Source organism: Phoenix dactylifera, unplaced genomic scaffold, assembly GCF_009389715.1.
Source record: "Phoenix dactylifera cultivar Barhee BC4 unplaced genomic scaffold, palm_55x_up_171113_PBpolish2nd_filt_p 000026F, whole genome shotgun sequence".
NCBI classification, from domain to species: Eukaryota; Viridiplantae; Streptophyta; class Magnoliopsida; order Arecales; family Arecaceae; genus Phoenix; species Phoenix dactylifera.
In genome coordinates, this window is record NW_024067667.1 from 1,339,441 (window position 1) to 1,355,705 (window position 16,265).

Genomic DNA, 16,265 nt, shown 5'->3' on the forward strand with positions numbered 1-16,265 from the left:
TTCATTGAATTGGAAAGGAGAAGATATTCAATATAATTTGAATTTTTAGATCAGGACGAATCACATCGGTCCTCTTTTTTTTGTTAACTCAAGTTAGACCTTGTTCATATATGTGCCAGTTCAGGTTGTGAGTCAGAAAATATAAAACTAAGACCTAACCTGGTTGTAAAATTGGATCCCGCTGTTGAAACCAAGATCTGAAATCTTGATACTGGATACCATACTAGTACATTATTGGTCCAATAAGGTACATGTCAGTGGGGTATGGTATGCATCTCATATCGAAATAGCTCTGGAATCATTGTTTTCACTTCTTTTTTATTTCGGTATATCTTGTTACATGTTGGTATATCTCGGTATGGGTCAATACATAATTCGATACAGTTTGATATGAGATGATACTGGGTCTTTATCGATCCAAACATGAGTTTCGTATCGGTTCAAATCCAATGATATGCCCTAAATCGGGCAGTTCTGGATGACATGAGAGTCCATGGTTGAGGCAACTTGATCGATCCACAAGTCTTCATCAGATTAGATCAAGTTTAAGCAGGTGAAAACCGGGTTTAGTGGTGGACTAACCCAGCCATGTGCAGCCCTAACTAAGGTGGCTGATTGGTTAGCTTGCATTCTATAAATATGGGCGAATCATACATGTTGTTTGGATTGGGTCATGTTGTATGAGTGCTCTTTGAACGGCTTCTTAAAGCAAATATTAACATGTAGAAAGGGAAACAAAAAAAAGATTTTTTTGATGAATGCCCTTCTAAAAATTCAAATTTGCGTAAATATCCTCTTAAAATTTATATTTATTTCTGTACCCTTATAAAACATTGTTTTTGCGCAAATGCCCCAAATATAATAGTTGTTAATAAAAACCATATTTATTTTAATTAAAAATAAAATATAATTTTGAAATTATTTTTTTGTCCACCATCGCAATTGTTTTATAAATGGTTTTTCTTACACATCTATCCATGGAGGATATTTTAATCATTTTAATTTGAAACTATTAATTTTTTAACGGCGTCAGATGGCGTGGGTACATATGTAAAAACAAAGATAAAAGAAGGGTAGAATAGCAAAACAAGTATTTTACGAAAGTATATATGCAAATATCAATTTTGAGAGAATATTTATACAAAATTTGATGTTTAGAAGAATATTGATGAAAAAAATAAAAAAAATGATCGATATGATCGTGGCGGCCCATTTGTTCCTTGTTCCACGCTTGACCTACAGATATAAACTCGGCAACTCGCTGCACGCCAGCACCGCATTTCCCATCCCAAACTCGCGTCATTTTTTCCATTCCCACAAAACCCAGGAGACCCGTCGTTCATCACCTCTTGCTCCACGGTCGGGTAGCATTCTGATCTAACTTGCGCTGAAAATTTTCAATTCTCTTCATCCTATAAAACATTGTGCAGATATAAGCTAGTCTGCATTTATTTTAAATCTTCATTTTAACTTGTGATTAATGAGGAAAGAATTATCATGTTCACCGTTTGCAATTTGGAATTAGTCTTTGTATGGGAGACAAGATGTAGTTCAATTAATTGGTTCACTCAAGGCCCCATTAGTTCATAGATGTACTCCAAAAATTACTTTAGTTTCCTTTAATCTTCCCATCATCTCAGAGAAAAAGCTCTACTTACAATTATGATTCATAAGGACATCTGAGGATATGATTTACTAATTTGTCCATCGACAACCAAATGAAACAAGGAAAAAAAATCCAGGCAATCCAGGGCCTTGGGAGGGGTGAGGACTTGAACCCAGCCTCTTATGTATATATTTGGAACCTGTATATACATCAGAGCTCTTATGTTTTAACAGTCAAATAACTTCATTTGTCACATGTCTTTAAGTTTAACAAACATATAGAACTGGTTGTTTCATCTAGAGTCACCTGGCTAGAACTTTTTTATGAAAATAAAAAAGGAACAGGATTTCAAATGTACATGGGCTTGTGACTATGGTGTTAGTCATATGCATTAAATGTAAATACATTCTTGAAAAACGAGAACCCATCAATGCATTAAATGTAAATAAATTTGATATATATATATATATATATATATATATATATATATATATATATATATATATATATATATATATATATAAATGTAAATGACGGCGGAAACCGGGGTGGAGAAGGCGGCGTCTCCAGAGGCTGAGAGGACTGAGGACACGACGCACCATCTTGCGCGGGATGAGGCGAAGGGGCCGTCCTGGGCGGCGGTGGCGGCCAAGGGCCGGCCAAGGCAGTCAGAATGGACGAGTTATCCGATTACTGACCGAGAGCTGCTTCAACTGTAGATCCACTTCGCTGATGTCCTGGAGGTGCCTGCAGAGAGGTTGGAGAAGACCTGAAGAGCTTGGCAAAGCATGACGGTGTTCATGCGGAGTGTCGGGAGGATGGTTCCGACCGAGTGGGTAGCCAGAGAGGTGCGCCGGGCGGGGAAGCTGAGCTATAATATGGAATGTTCTTCTCTATCGGATGGGGTTCTCACTGTCCGATTCACCTGCGAGAAGGATCGGGAGGCAGCGCTGATGCAGGGGCCGTGGCTGATCACTGGCCAGCCATTCGCGATGGAATGATGGAAGCCCAACTTCATAACTGGTTCTGGCGAGATCAGCTGTGTGGTGGTGTGGATGCGCCTCCCACGGCTGTCTTTGGACTTTTGGGAGAAGGAAACTAACCTTCAAATTGCAGCGACGACTGGGAAACCGTTAGCCTTGGACGGGTTACCGACCAGGGGACGAAGCTCGGCTTTGCTAGGGTCAAGATTGAGCTGGACATCAACGCCCCCCTCATGACAGGTATCTTTGTTAGGGGTGCCACGGAAGAAGGGGAAGCCAAGTTCTGACAGGCTTTCATTTATGAAAACCCGCCAGCTTTCTATTTCAAATGTGGAAGAATCGGTCATGGAGAAGCGGGCTGTGCATTCTCCCCTTCGGCAGGGCAGGGATTGACTCAGGGGAGGCTACTGGTGATGGGGTGTATGCGGTAGGGTCAACCCCTTCGAAGGAGCCTGGGCGGTTTGGGGAGGTGAGGCCGAAGAAAGATGAGCAGCTGCTATACGGCCCTTGGCTGGCCATGAGGAGCATCCGGCAACCCCGGGTAGCAAAAGGGAGGAGTCACAAGTTGAAGACGACCGAGTTAGGGGCTCGGTCTGACTCACTGACTGTGGCCCCTGACTCAGAACCAGGTTCCTAAGAAGGGGGCCCGCAAACGCCTGCTTCCCCGCCAGACCTGGACAGTTGGCAAAAACTGTCCAAGGTTGCCCGACGAAGATCCCCGGAGAAGGCAAACTCAGCCGCCGTCGCTACCTCAGAAGCAACAATGGAGGGGGTGAGTCAACCTAGTTGTGCCCCTAGGTTGCCACTCGGACAGAGGAGTAAGATTGAAGTTATTAGTTAAGTATCTATCATCAATTTAACCCTATTCTCTACGCTATATAAAATTTTGTTATGAAAAAATGATATTCAAATAGGCTATAAGTAACTTGTGTAATGTTATATTCATATTGACTACTACATCTTTATCTTCCCCTCTTGGCATCTCAAGGTGGTAGTTTAAATCATATCAACTTTATCAACCGATCATTTGCAACTATTCGAAACAACTACCTTCTTTAATTTATTTGAGATTTGGAGCTCATTTATTATTTAGTATAAAAACTTATCTTATGCAACTATCTATAACCTTTATAACCTTTTTCTTTGATCAACAGGTTGGTGGATATAGTGTGACTTACCATGGTAATTTAACATTTGCAATGGTTAGAGGAGCAGGACATAAAGTTCTAAGTTACCCAGCACAACAAGCACTTCAACTTGTCGCATTTTTCCTCGAAAGGAATCCACCCTAAAGCTAGTTTTGTATATAGTAAAATATTATAACCTTGAAAGCACCTTTTTGACTAGTCTAGTTCCACTACATTGTTAATTAGTAATATTTTCAATCTTGTACTTGTTATCATTTCAAAAATAAATCTATACATACATACATACATACTGATTTGCATATTAAAGGATTAGATGTTTTATTTATGCATGAAAATTGCCTACAGAAAATGATCTTTCTTATGCAAAGCAATAACGATGATATTGGGAGCACTTCAATATTATATTAATTAATAAATATAAGTTGAACATAGACACTGGAGATCAAAAAGAACAAAAGGTGATACAAATGTATAATAAAATATGAAGGGAAAGCACAAAAATATTCACCTCCTGCTCTGGCACTTCTCTTATTCATTGTGTAGTCGATCGAAGCAATGAAGAACGAGAACTTTTCTCAAGATATATTTTGAGATCAGCAACATCTCTTGAAATTAGCTTCTTTGTAGCATGTTGGCACCTCATCATCTCTTCTACAATTGTCTACATTGACTTTCTTCTTTTCTCTCATCTCTCACATTCTTAAGTATTCAGGTCTAAGTGCTTTCGACTCCCGTCCTGTGGTGGAGCCAAGATTTGCTTTGGAGAATATCAAAATGATAAAAATTTAATAGTAAAAACTAAAATTTTGATTCATGCATCATGTTAATCCATAAAGCAATCAAAGGAACTAATTATATGCATTATAAGTTAAATCCATATAATTTGTAAGTTTCAATTTTTCTTTTTTAATTAGTAAAGGTTCATAGGCTTGAAATTGTAGATGTTGTTGTTTTATTTGTTATGATGAAAAGTGTAAAATTTCTATTTTTCTTCTTTAATATGATTGGAAAATATTAAAGGGAAAAATTGTTACAACAGATGAAGCATAGGAAAGCACTAATTATCAAATTTATGTAACCAAAACATTAGAGAAAATTACACCCTACAAGCATTACGATAAAAAAAAAGAAGCAATAAGCATATCAATATGAATTCTTAGAAGTTCTATAAACATGTACATGTAATAAATACTCTAATAAATAAATTCTTAAAAAAGATTAATAAAAAAGATCTATATTTTAAAACAGAAAATTCTAGAAACATGTTGGTCTATATCTTCTCATGACCTCGAAACCAAATTCTCTCTCTCACTCTCTCTCTCTCTCTCAAATACATATATGAATATTAATAGATTTTAATTTCATTGTTTTTTGTAAAGATTTTTATGATTGTTGGATAGGATTAAATACATGACATAGTATTTATTTTAGGATTTTGATGAGATTAGAGACTTCACAATAATATATATATATATATATATATATATATATATATATATATATATATATATATATATAATATTTTTTTCTAAATACGATTGAAATATTACTGTGTAATGAAACAAAAAATTAGATGCAGTGGGCCAAAATACACTAAGGAAGTTTTCTCCGTGGAGGTGCCGAGGCCTCTACCAATTCCAATTGGATCTGCCCTATTCCCATCACGTTTATATGGAGACGAAGTGGAAAGTGAGCCTTAAAAGCTCTGTAATGACTTTGGATCTCACCCAAAAGGGCTAAATTCTAACACACATCCAAATCCCATCTCGTAGGACACGGCTCCATGGCGAGGTCTTGAAACGCTAGTCCTAATACAAGCCTCAATCTCACCACAAAAGTGACATGGTGGCACATCTCATAAAGGATGTGCCCACTATCTAATCCCACGACATCACAGAAAGGCTTATCCTATTGCATGCCTTAATCTCGCCAAACATGGAACACAGCCTCACATCCCATAGAGCATGATCCAATGACAAAATATGCAAGGTCTCTCATTAATTAAAAGAGTTGAAATAGATTAGACATGCCATGGCCTGAACATGGTTCATTTAGTGAATGATTTAAGCCAAATTAACCCATTTACGATCCAAAGACATTTCTCTTGGGATAGGGGTTATTTCCTTTGATAACTACAAAATCTAGTGGTGTTATTTCTAGACTTTCCTAACCGTACAAGAGTCCTACAGTAGCACTTTCAAGTTCTTTTGGTTTAATATTTTCATCATATGTTAATATGCCCAAATTAAATTTTTATCCAAACAGTGAAGTTGCCCATTATCTTGCACTTGAAAATTTCATTATTCCTTTTTCAATTTAATTCAACAACTCATGATGCTACCAAAGCTACATCTCTAATTCATCTATCTTGCTATATCCATTATCTGTCCACGTCTCAAGCAGCACAATTGCAATATATGCCAACAAGTTTGTAAAGAATATAATTGTATTGGGATCAAGAGCATAGAATTTTGCTATTAATGGGTGTATCATGTATGACCCCGTGTCTTTCTATTTAATTTTGATTACTGTACCTGTAAGAAAAACACACAGCATGCCCAAGGTTACATGTTGACGAAAAATACAATTTAATTAGCAAGATGGCCGAACACTCTTCTTCTGTGACTTTGCTTCCAACCATCTTTCTCTCTTTGAGAACTTGCGGATGGAACGACGAGGAGAGACCCATCAAATTGGTCTCAAAGATTTTCGAGAAAACCTAACCCATTTCTCTCTTTCCCTTCTTCGAGTTTCATTCTTGCGAACATACATTTCAGATAGATATTTAACGCGTTAGCTATAGACACCGCATAGATTGATACATACAGCACCTGATATCCATCATTTACGGTTAAGGCTGATAGAAACTCTACTTTTAGGATCTGACTCCTGCTGGACTCGGTCTGCCAGTGAATTTTGAGTAGGTTCCAAACGAAACGTGACTCAGAAGAGGAAACGGAGACGTCATAAATTCATACCTCTACTTCTAATAAGGAACTCTAGGGCCTAAGAAACTCCACTCCTTATTGCCCCTGTTGAAATACTTGGGGAAGAAGAGAAAAATAAGAGAATTGGGTTTCTGTCTGTCTATTACAATATATATGAACAGCTTTTATATAGAATTAAGAGGCTGACAAAATTTTGTAAGGCCAACTAAGTTTGGCATAATCAATCATAAATCAATTAAGGTGAAATTTGGTAAGGCCGACTAAGTTTGGCACAATCAATCACAAATCAATCATGATTCTAACCAATCACATAATTTTAACATCCTCCTTCAAACTCAAGGTGGTAAAGTAGACACCAACTACTTGAGTTTGGAAACAAGATATTGAAAGATGCCAGGAAGATGAGCTTTGGTGAAGACGTCTGCAAGCTGCTTAGCTATGAAAGCTAAATCACAAATGTACTAGATCAAGAGTAGGAGTAGAAGCTGCTGGAGTTTGGAGTGAGACCGGGCCTGCCAAGTTTATCTTCGCTAAGCTTCTGATGGTGTGGTTTGATGCGCTGCTGCTGGGGTTTGGAGCAAAACTGCGCCTACTAAGTTTATCCACCAAACTTCTGACGGTACGATTTGATGCCCTTTTGCTGAAATTTGGAGCGAGACCGCGCCTGCCAAGTTTATCCACCAAGCTTCAGACGGTATGGTTTGATGCGTTGCTGTTGGGGTTTAGCGCGAGACTGTGCCTACCAAGTTTATCCGCTAAGTTTCTGACGGTACGGTTTGGCACGTTACTGCTGGAGTTTGGAGCGAGACTGTGCCTGCCAAGTTTATCCGTCAAACTTGTAATGATATGGTTTGATGCGTTGCTGCTGGGTTACCACTCGTCTTTCTTGAGGAAAAGGAAGGAGCATGAAGAGGAGAGGAGGAGATGGATTCCGGCTAAGTAAAGGGCTGGTAAGGAAGCGAACAGATGGTTTTAATATAAAGAGGATGAAAGAGTTCGTGAGAGAGAGGAGAGTTTTGTATAGTTTTAATATAGAAAGGACAATTTAATGGAAGAGAGAGAGTGAACGGGTCAAAAAAATTTAATGGAAGGCTCGGAATACGACAAAAAGTTGAATACGAGAAGTTTAATAGAGAGTGAAAGCACCCACGACAGCCCAACATTTTTTTTTATTTAGAGTGAAAAAAAATAATACAAAAAATAATTAAAGAAAAAAACAAGAAAAAAGAAAGAATAGCTGCAAATGGGTCGGGTTGACCCGAGACCCGACCCGGCCCGACTCACGTAGACCTGATCCGACCCCGAATTTTAGGATCCGCGGGTCCGGATCGGATCCTAAAATTGGACCCGAATCATTTTCTGGATCGGATCTGGGTTTACCGAACGGATCCGATTCGATCCAAATGGATCCGAAGAGAGAAAAAGAGAGAGGAAAAAAGCAAAAGAGAATTTTTTTTTCTTTTTTTTTATGGGTCGTGGCACTATTGATCTGTCAGGATTCTCTCTCGGTCTATTATACTGTTGATACCTCTGGGTCGTGTCTCGGTAGCTGGCTTTTCTTTTTTTTTTTCTTCGGTTTTTTTGTTTCTGTTTTTTTTTTAACTTTTACAGGGAGGAAGTGAGGGAGCACCGAACTGAATATGGGTCATGTGCCAGTTTTCTGCAATGGAATTGGATTTTGGAAGAAGGTCTGGGATTTTTTTGGTGAGAGGGGAGCTGGGAGACACCAAGTTCCGTCCAATCAGTCACATGGACAAAAAGTAGTGTGATATGAATTTTGGCTTGTAGACCGACTTAGTTAGTAAGTCGGGGTCATCTGTTCTGGCTGGAGCTCAATTGCAAGTCTTTCAAGTCATGGGTCACCCAGCACCTCATAATTATGATATGACCAAATTAGATTTGCCTAAATTCTTTTCCAAAAATACAAAAAAATTGGATCCGATTCGGATCCAAACCCGATCCGATCCAAACCCAACTCAAACCCGACCCGATCTTCAACCGGGTCAGGTCTGGATCCAAAATTAGGACCCGAACAAAAAACCGGATCGGATCGAGATCACCCAGGACCCGACCCGACCCGACCCATTTGCACCCCTAAATCTCAATGAGAAGGAGGGCTTTGAAAGCCACCGAGGTTGGAGCCCGAGCTACATCCCCCTCCAGACGAGGCAGAAAAAACAGAGAATCTATGAGCGACAACGACCACAGAACAGAACGGCGGAAGAGAGGACGGCAGCAAGTTACGTGATCAATGGCTAGAGAAAAAAAAGAGAATTATATTTCACTTATCTAATATAATGTATACGAACAGTTTTTATATAGAATTAGGATGCTGACGAAATTTGGTAAGATCGACTAAATTTAGTATAATCAATCATAAATCAATCAAGACGAAATTTAGTAAGATCAACAAAATTTGGCACAATCAAATATAAATTAATATTTTAACAGCCCCATCCGTGGGTTCCACCCGCCTGCCTGCGCATTTTCTCGGGCAAACTCGTAAGTGGCCACGTTGTTGAGAACTTGTGATACACGGGATTGAAAACCTGCACCACCAGTTTAAAGACAAAAGACTTCCAGAAGAACTTGTGGTACATGCGATTCAATATCTATTCTTCTTTTTTTTTTTTTTTTTTTGACTACTAGGACGACACGCATGGACCACACAAAAGTTTTGAATTATATATACATAACCTGCTTGGGGGCTTGTAAACGTTCGAAGACTCAAAACTTTACTCAGTGATGGTTGAATGTGAAGAAAGCTAATAGACTATACGTAGACGATCGAAATCCAAAGAGAAACAAGGAACCGAGAGTGAGAGAAGAAGGATGATGGGGAGAATGTTCTTGTGCTTGTTGCTGTGCTTCTTAGCCAGTATAGCGACAGGTGATGCTATGGGAGGCCGAGGCCCAGCAACAAGGCAGGGAGATGCCCTCAACAAGCTCTACTTCGATGCCTTCAAGTTAAAGAGAACATCAGCAGCTGCCAATGCTTCTCCTTATGCCACCACTCTTTTCTCCGATCTGTCGTCGAAAACTTATCCCCAGCAGGGGTTGAAGGAGAGTGACAAGATCATCAAGTTGCCTGGCCAGCCTGAAGGCGTGGATTTTGATCAGTATGGAGGCTACGTCACGGTTGACATGGAAGCCGGCAGAGCCCTCTTCTACTACTTCGCCGAGGCTGCATCTGCGGATCCTTCTTCCAGGCCGCTGGTTCTCTGGCTCAATGGAGGTGAATAGCCAAAAGATCAGTTGAATCATTTATGAACAACCTTGCATGATAGGAATATCTAATCGTCTTCTTTCTTTTGATGTTATCAGGGCCGGGTTGCTCGTCACTCGGATACGGAGCGATGGAGGAGCTAGGACCCTTTCGCGTCATGAGCGACGGCAAGACGCTCTTCAGAAATCCATATGCATGGAATAGAGGTCTTTTTTGTTTGTTTTTTAAGGATTCAGATTTAGTTTTGTTTACCTTCGCTATCTTTTGCCGTAATAACTCACATGGTTCGTGATATATTGTTTGGGTGTTGCAGTGGCTAATGTGCTGTTCTTGGAGAGCCCAGCTGGTGTTGGCTTCTCCTACTCCAACACCACCTCCGACTACGGCAATAGCGGGGACAGCAAGACAGCCAAGGATGCCTACGTGTTTCTTGTGAACTGGATGGAGAGATTCCCAGAATACAAAGGAAGGGATTTCTATATAGCAGGGGAGAGCTATGGGGGCCACTATGTCCCCCAGCTCGCTCATACCATACTCCAACACAAGAACTCAATCATCAACCTTAGAGGCATCATGGTATCCAGCTTCAATTATAGCTTCTTGTCGTGTCTTAATATGAAGGGAGTCTGATCATGTTCTATTAATCTTGTTGCACTTACTGAAATTGAGATTGGACAATCCTAGATTGGCAATGGAGTGATCAACGACGAAACGGACAACGAGGGGATGTTTGACTATTTCTGGACTCATGCACTGATCTCAGATGAGGCCATTAATGGAATCCACAACTACTGCAACTTCTCACCCAATGCCAGTAGCCAGCCACAGCAATGCCAACAGGCGATGGACGTTGCCTCTCAGTCAATCGGAACGATCGATGTCTACAACATCTATGCTCCCCTCTGCACTTCCCCCGGCATCACTCCTTCTCCTAAGAGATACTCGGTTTGTTGCCACTTCTTCTCATATTCTTAAATTTACCAGTCAAGGTTTGTTGAGGGACTTCTACGTTGTGAATGATCCAGATTAAAAATTTCGACCCATGCACTGATGACTACGTGAGTGCATATCTCAACACTGCTGAAGTACAAGAAGCTCTTCATGCCAATGTCACCAAACTCAACTACACTTGGTCTGGTTGCAGGTATGCCCCCATTCCACCTTGTCCAAATTAATGTGTTCATTGACAGGAATAATATTCAATTAAGATCCTTATTAGATTAAAATATAGTTTAATTGGGTGTGCCTAAAGTTGCCATTGCAACTCAAAAGGAGTGGACCATTATCACCAAGTATGAGGCCTAGGTCTTGTACTATAGGTTGTTTTGATTGTAGCCGCCCTACGTAATTGCCACATCATGCTGAGGGAAGCAAATGGGACGTGTCCATAGCCCATAGGGTGGTCAAATGACACACAAATCCAATAGCTCGCGTTGCATGTAGCTATATATATATGGCTAAGGGGAGCTGATCCAAATAGCCCCACCACAAATCATGGTGCCTCCACTCATGTTCTAATGTGGTTGACGCAGGCCATCCAATGGATTTATTGCTCCTCCTTAGCTCAAGTGGTGTATATCAATTTCCTATTTTGTAAACAATCCTATGTCACAAACTCACAGTAGATTGAAATGGGAGATGACAGAAGGAAAGAAACAGTGAGTGCGGATCTAGGTGGAGATTCCTCTTGTCCTCACCGGTTATACATTAATCCTTTGGTTCGAGACAAGAGAGCGCATGAAGCCAGCCGGCCAAGTTCCATGAAATATATGACAGATATATACCACTGTCCCGGCCCAATCAACACTTGCTAATGGAATCTACACAAGACTTTTGGGGTCATCTTGTGTCCCCATTCTCGCTAGCTAATCCATCCAAGCTTGTAGGTGAGTAGGTGATAAGCACATGCCAATGCGAGAATGATGTAACTAAAAGAGTGGTTGAATTTTCTTCTTCTGCAAGTCTTGCAAGGCCATATGACTTGTCAACCACTTGCTTTTGCTTGATATATATCTTTGGTTGCAAAGCAATCAACATTGTGACATTTGTGGGGCATGTGTCTTTGAACCACTCAACATTAATCATTCCTGCCTTTTCTTCTGAATAAGCAATGCCATCTCGTAGAATTGCCGGCCAGCAAAAATCAAGTTTAATGGAGGTTTTCAGTCTACTTCGGCCTGGCCTTTGAAACTCGGAAAGTGTATTATGGAGTATGGACGGTGTTTTAGGGCTTAGATAATGAACTGACTTGTGGAATATTTCCAATTTAAAAAAAAATTAATTCATTGAATTCCTGGTCATGTCATTGGTTTTATTATCTTCTATGTCAATGATTAAAATTGATTAAGCTACTACTTGTGTATCATGGAGTATGGACCGGTGTTTTAGAGCTCAGATAATTAATTGATTATCTTCTATGCCTTGACCCAACAAAGAAAATTGATTAAACTAGTTCATTTCCCACAATAACACTAGGGATTAGTTTTTCTGATTTGGTTTGTGCAATGCTATGGTAACTCAGTAAAATCACTCCAAAAAAAAAAAAAAGTCATTCAACTATTTTGCACTGTTCATTTGCTTCATCACACAGAATAAGTTACATAATGCCAATTCAAAGGGAGCAATAAGAATTCAACACACCAGCTGAGTGACTCTTGAGTTACATCAATAAGTTACTAAACCATTTCTCATGATTTCTTATATAATTGTTATTAGAACTTGTACGTGCATTCTAGCTTAAATAATATCCTTACAATTATGACAATCAAGGTTCTGTCCATTTTAATTTTATATTATAGAAGTTTAACTTAATTAATAGTTAATTAGTTTCATAGCAATCACTAGTTGCTTCATCTAAGTCATCAATGCAAGAATATCAAGAAAGCCAAGTTTCTAAATTTCTATATACCAGCACGAACCGTGTCAAAGTTGGTAGGCCTTCTTGTCTACAATCCTTGGTGGAGCTGGGTTCCACGCTTGTCAAAAGTTCTGTATCTATGATTGTGTGGAATGGTATCCTTCAACGGTGGAGGAAAAGAAAACAACAAACCGGTGTCCAATAGCTTCATAAAGTTCAATTTTTTAACGTGATGCACTTCTCTGCTCTAAGTTAAGTCCCTACCGTGACGTCTCGTATACTCTCTTTATTATTTCTTAAAGATTGGGCATCGATCCATTATTGTCTCGATGATTAAACATATAAAGGCCCTTTCGACAATGAGACCTACCACCTTCCATTCAAAAAAAGACAATGAGACCTACCACCTTCTTCATATCCATAGGAGTTCTCTTCCCAAATATTATTTGTGCACTTACCAACTCATTTTCCCCTTTAGTTGGTTTTCAAACATCACATATTTGCACTAATTATCGTTTTAAAAGTTTAGGAGAACATGATGAAATGAACTTCATGAGCCAACGTTAACGTTGGTAATATTGCCACCGCAAGTGCAACCTATACCTATACCTTCACCTCTTTCCCCTTTTAGGAAAAAATAAGCATAAACTTCATGTGCTTGACATCTCATTTTATTGATGACTAAGATCGGAAGATATATAAAGGAGGTTATTTTGACTATAGTTCATTTGTTCCACAATCTAAAATAAATTGGTTTCTGAGAAGGTAGGAATAATTCAATGGCATGTTATGAAACCTAGAATCACAGTTAGAATTGACATTACTTGCCAAGGACTACATTTCCTCATTTATGTATAATGGCTTTATGTTCTAGTAAAAGTATATATATAGTTACATGGGGAAAAGTTTTACTAACAAGTAGTTACTAGGTCAAAGAAAAATTTATCAATGATGCATAATATAAAAATGAAGTATGTGCATTATTTTGCTTGAGGGTCATAATAGAAGGAGTATTTCATTTTATTACAATTGCAAGTTATTGTTGAACTTTCTTATAATAACACAGTTTTTATATGGGCATACATGTAGCAGTTAATATTTGTTAAAAAATTTTGATATTTTTTTCAATTGTCACCCAAGTTTAGTTTAATTACAAGTTATCATTTGTGTAGAGTTATGGACATGAGGGTGATACTTACCTTTTAAGTTTCTTTTTTTTTTTGAAGTTTTAAGATCACATCATTTAATGCTTTTTAACCCATCAAGTTATGGTGCAGCCAAGTGATAACACAATGGACAGATAGGCCTTATACGGTCTTACCACTTATCAAGGAATGCATGGCTAATGATGTACGGGTTTTGGTATATAGGTAATATTGAAGTTGTTAGTATATTCTAACATTTTAAAATATTTTTTGAAATAATAATGATAATTACATAATTATTGTAAATAAGTTTCTATATTCAAATATAGTGGAGATGTTGATGGAAGGGTTCCTGTCACTTCATCGAGATATTCTCTCAATCAACTAAATCTTCCTGTGAAAACTCAATGGAAATCATGGCTCATCGAAAATGAGGTAAATCTTTTATCTTATATGGGTCGTCTATTAAATCAACATTATTCCTCAGCATTTTACATATATATAGAAACACATGTAATTTTCAAAGAAAAAGGAAGAAAAGAAGTGATTAAAGCAATATTATGTATGCATTGTCATACCATGATTCTCATCGTAAAACTTAAATATTATATGTGGAATCACAACTAACATAAATTTTTGTAATTGACAACCTTATTTTTTAGTTGTATATCCTCCAAAAGTCCTCTTCAAACGCAATGTCATTTCATTCTTTCACTATTTTTTTAATTTGTTATCTTAAAGAGGAATATAACATCTTGGCACCTCCTCTTCATTCTCTCTATATTGTAATTTAAAATCTACTATCTAATTTTCTTCTTGTTCTAATTATGAAGTTATAAATATTTAATAACCCTTGAACATTTTTTAGTGTTTCATTTAGAAATAAAAAAATTTAGATATTCCAACAAACATTCTCGATATTCTTCAAAACTTAGGATGATGGCTCTATTATAGAATCTAAGAAAGAAATTTTGATAAAAACAGATGGATTTATCTATTGAGGACAAAGTCAATGATTGATAATTCTATTAAGAAAAATAATTTTAAAGCCTCATAGAATAAATCTAGTTTTTCTAGTTTATGAGAGGCCTATTAAGCAATAGCTAAACCACATCATTTCTTTTCTCCCTGTGTCAAATTTCTCCATGTCCATCTTAAGTCTAATGACTTTGGTCCTACTATTTTATATTTGTTGTTATAGAATTAACATGTGCTTATAATGAATTTTGGAATCATTTAATCTTGTATCTTCTCTTCAAAAAATATCACATAATTCAATTGTTAATTAAGAAGATCCTATACAAATGTCACTGAAAACTCTGAAACTAAATGTAGACCTCAATTCTTTTCATGGAATTCAATATTCATTCAATATTTAAACTGCTTTTGGAAAACTTTACTAACTTCTCTCTGTCTTTCTTTTTTAAACAAAAATATTACAAACAGGTTGGTGGATATAGTGTTGTTTATGATGGTAACTTAACATTTGCCACTGTTAGAGGAGCAGGACATGAGGTTCCGAGCTATCAAGCACTTCGAGCACTTGTTCTTGCCAAGTTTTTCCTTGATAGAAAGCCGCTTCCTTCTTGAAACTAGTTTAATTTAAATTTATCCATTTTTTTGGATATAGATGGAAGGGGACTTAGTTTCTTGGTCTCAAGTATTTCAACCACAAATTCAGTTATATCTTTAGCTATTTATCTATTAATACTAAAAGCATGCAGTGATCTAGTTGTCTCTCTCTCTTGAACAAATGAAAGTTCTATTATCAAGTACAAACAAAAATGTGGAACCATTAATTAATGCATTCATTTGGAAAAAATGGTTAATCGAAGGCCCTTCATATTTCTATATTTGAGTACATTGAATCAAAATTTTTCCTGCTTTCTATGTATGTGTGTGTGTGTGAATTTAGTGATACATGTATCAAAATTCTAAAATTATGTTAGGCCTACTTGAATAGATTGTGAAGCCAAAGTCAAAGAATTTAATTTATGCCATTAGAGATTTTCTTTAAATTTTTTTTTTTTTACATGGCAAGAAAAATTGAATCAAGGCTTTTGGACTCATAAGTGGCCATCAATTGCCTCCCTCACTTTCTCCTCTTCTTACATCTTCCTTCCCTTTATAGGAACTATAATATGATCTCTTTGCCCTCTCATTATTAGTGAGCTGAATTGTTCAACAAACACTTTGTTCATTCACGAATGTGTATCAAATATATCAAGTATTTATAAAGCTTGTGAATAATACAGAAATCCATGAGGGCAAGAGGTTTGAGGCTTTGCAGTTGAGACATGGGCACAACTAGCATGCCACATGCACGAAAAATAATGTAGACAATTTTGTCTT

At 37.7% G+C, this 16,265-nt stretch overlaps 1 protein-coding gene across 2 annotated transcripts in view; it reads left to right on the forward strand.

The window, feature by feature from the left end:
* The window catches only part of LOC103702566 (serine carboxypeptidase II-3-like), a 30,760-nt gene extending 14,991 nt beyond the window's left edge, over positions 1-15,769 (forward strand). Inside the window, exons 1-8 of one of the 2 annotated variants that reach the window (XM_008801987.4) lie at positions 9,345-9,920; positions 10,010-10,117; positions 10,225-10,487; positions 10,596-10,856; positions 10,937-11,055; positions 14,046-14,138; positions 14,243-14,348; positions 15,360-15,769. In XM_008801987.4, coding sequence (XP_008800209.2) covers positions 9,518-9,920; positions 10,010-10,117; positions 10,225-10,487; positions 10,596-10,856; positions 10,937-11,055; positions 14,046-14,138; positions 14,243-14,348; positions 15,360-15,503 — 1,497 coding nt within the window. In that variant the 5' untranslated portion in view covers positions 9,345-9,517 and the 3' untranslated portion in view covers positions 15,504-15,769. Of the gene's footprint in view, positions 1-9,344; positions 9,921-10,009; positions 10,118-10,224; positions 10,488-10,595; positions 10,857-10,936; positions 11,056-14,045; positions 14,139-14,242; positions 14,349-15,359 lie in introns of those variants that run through there. The other variant, XM_039115879.1, reaches the window with a different exon arrangement.
* The last annotated feature ends 496 nt before the right edge of the window (positions 15,770-16,265 follow it).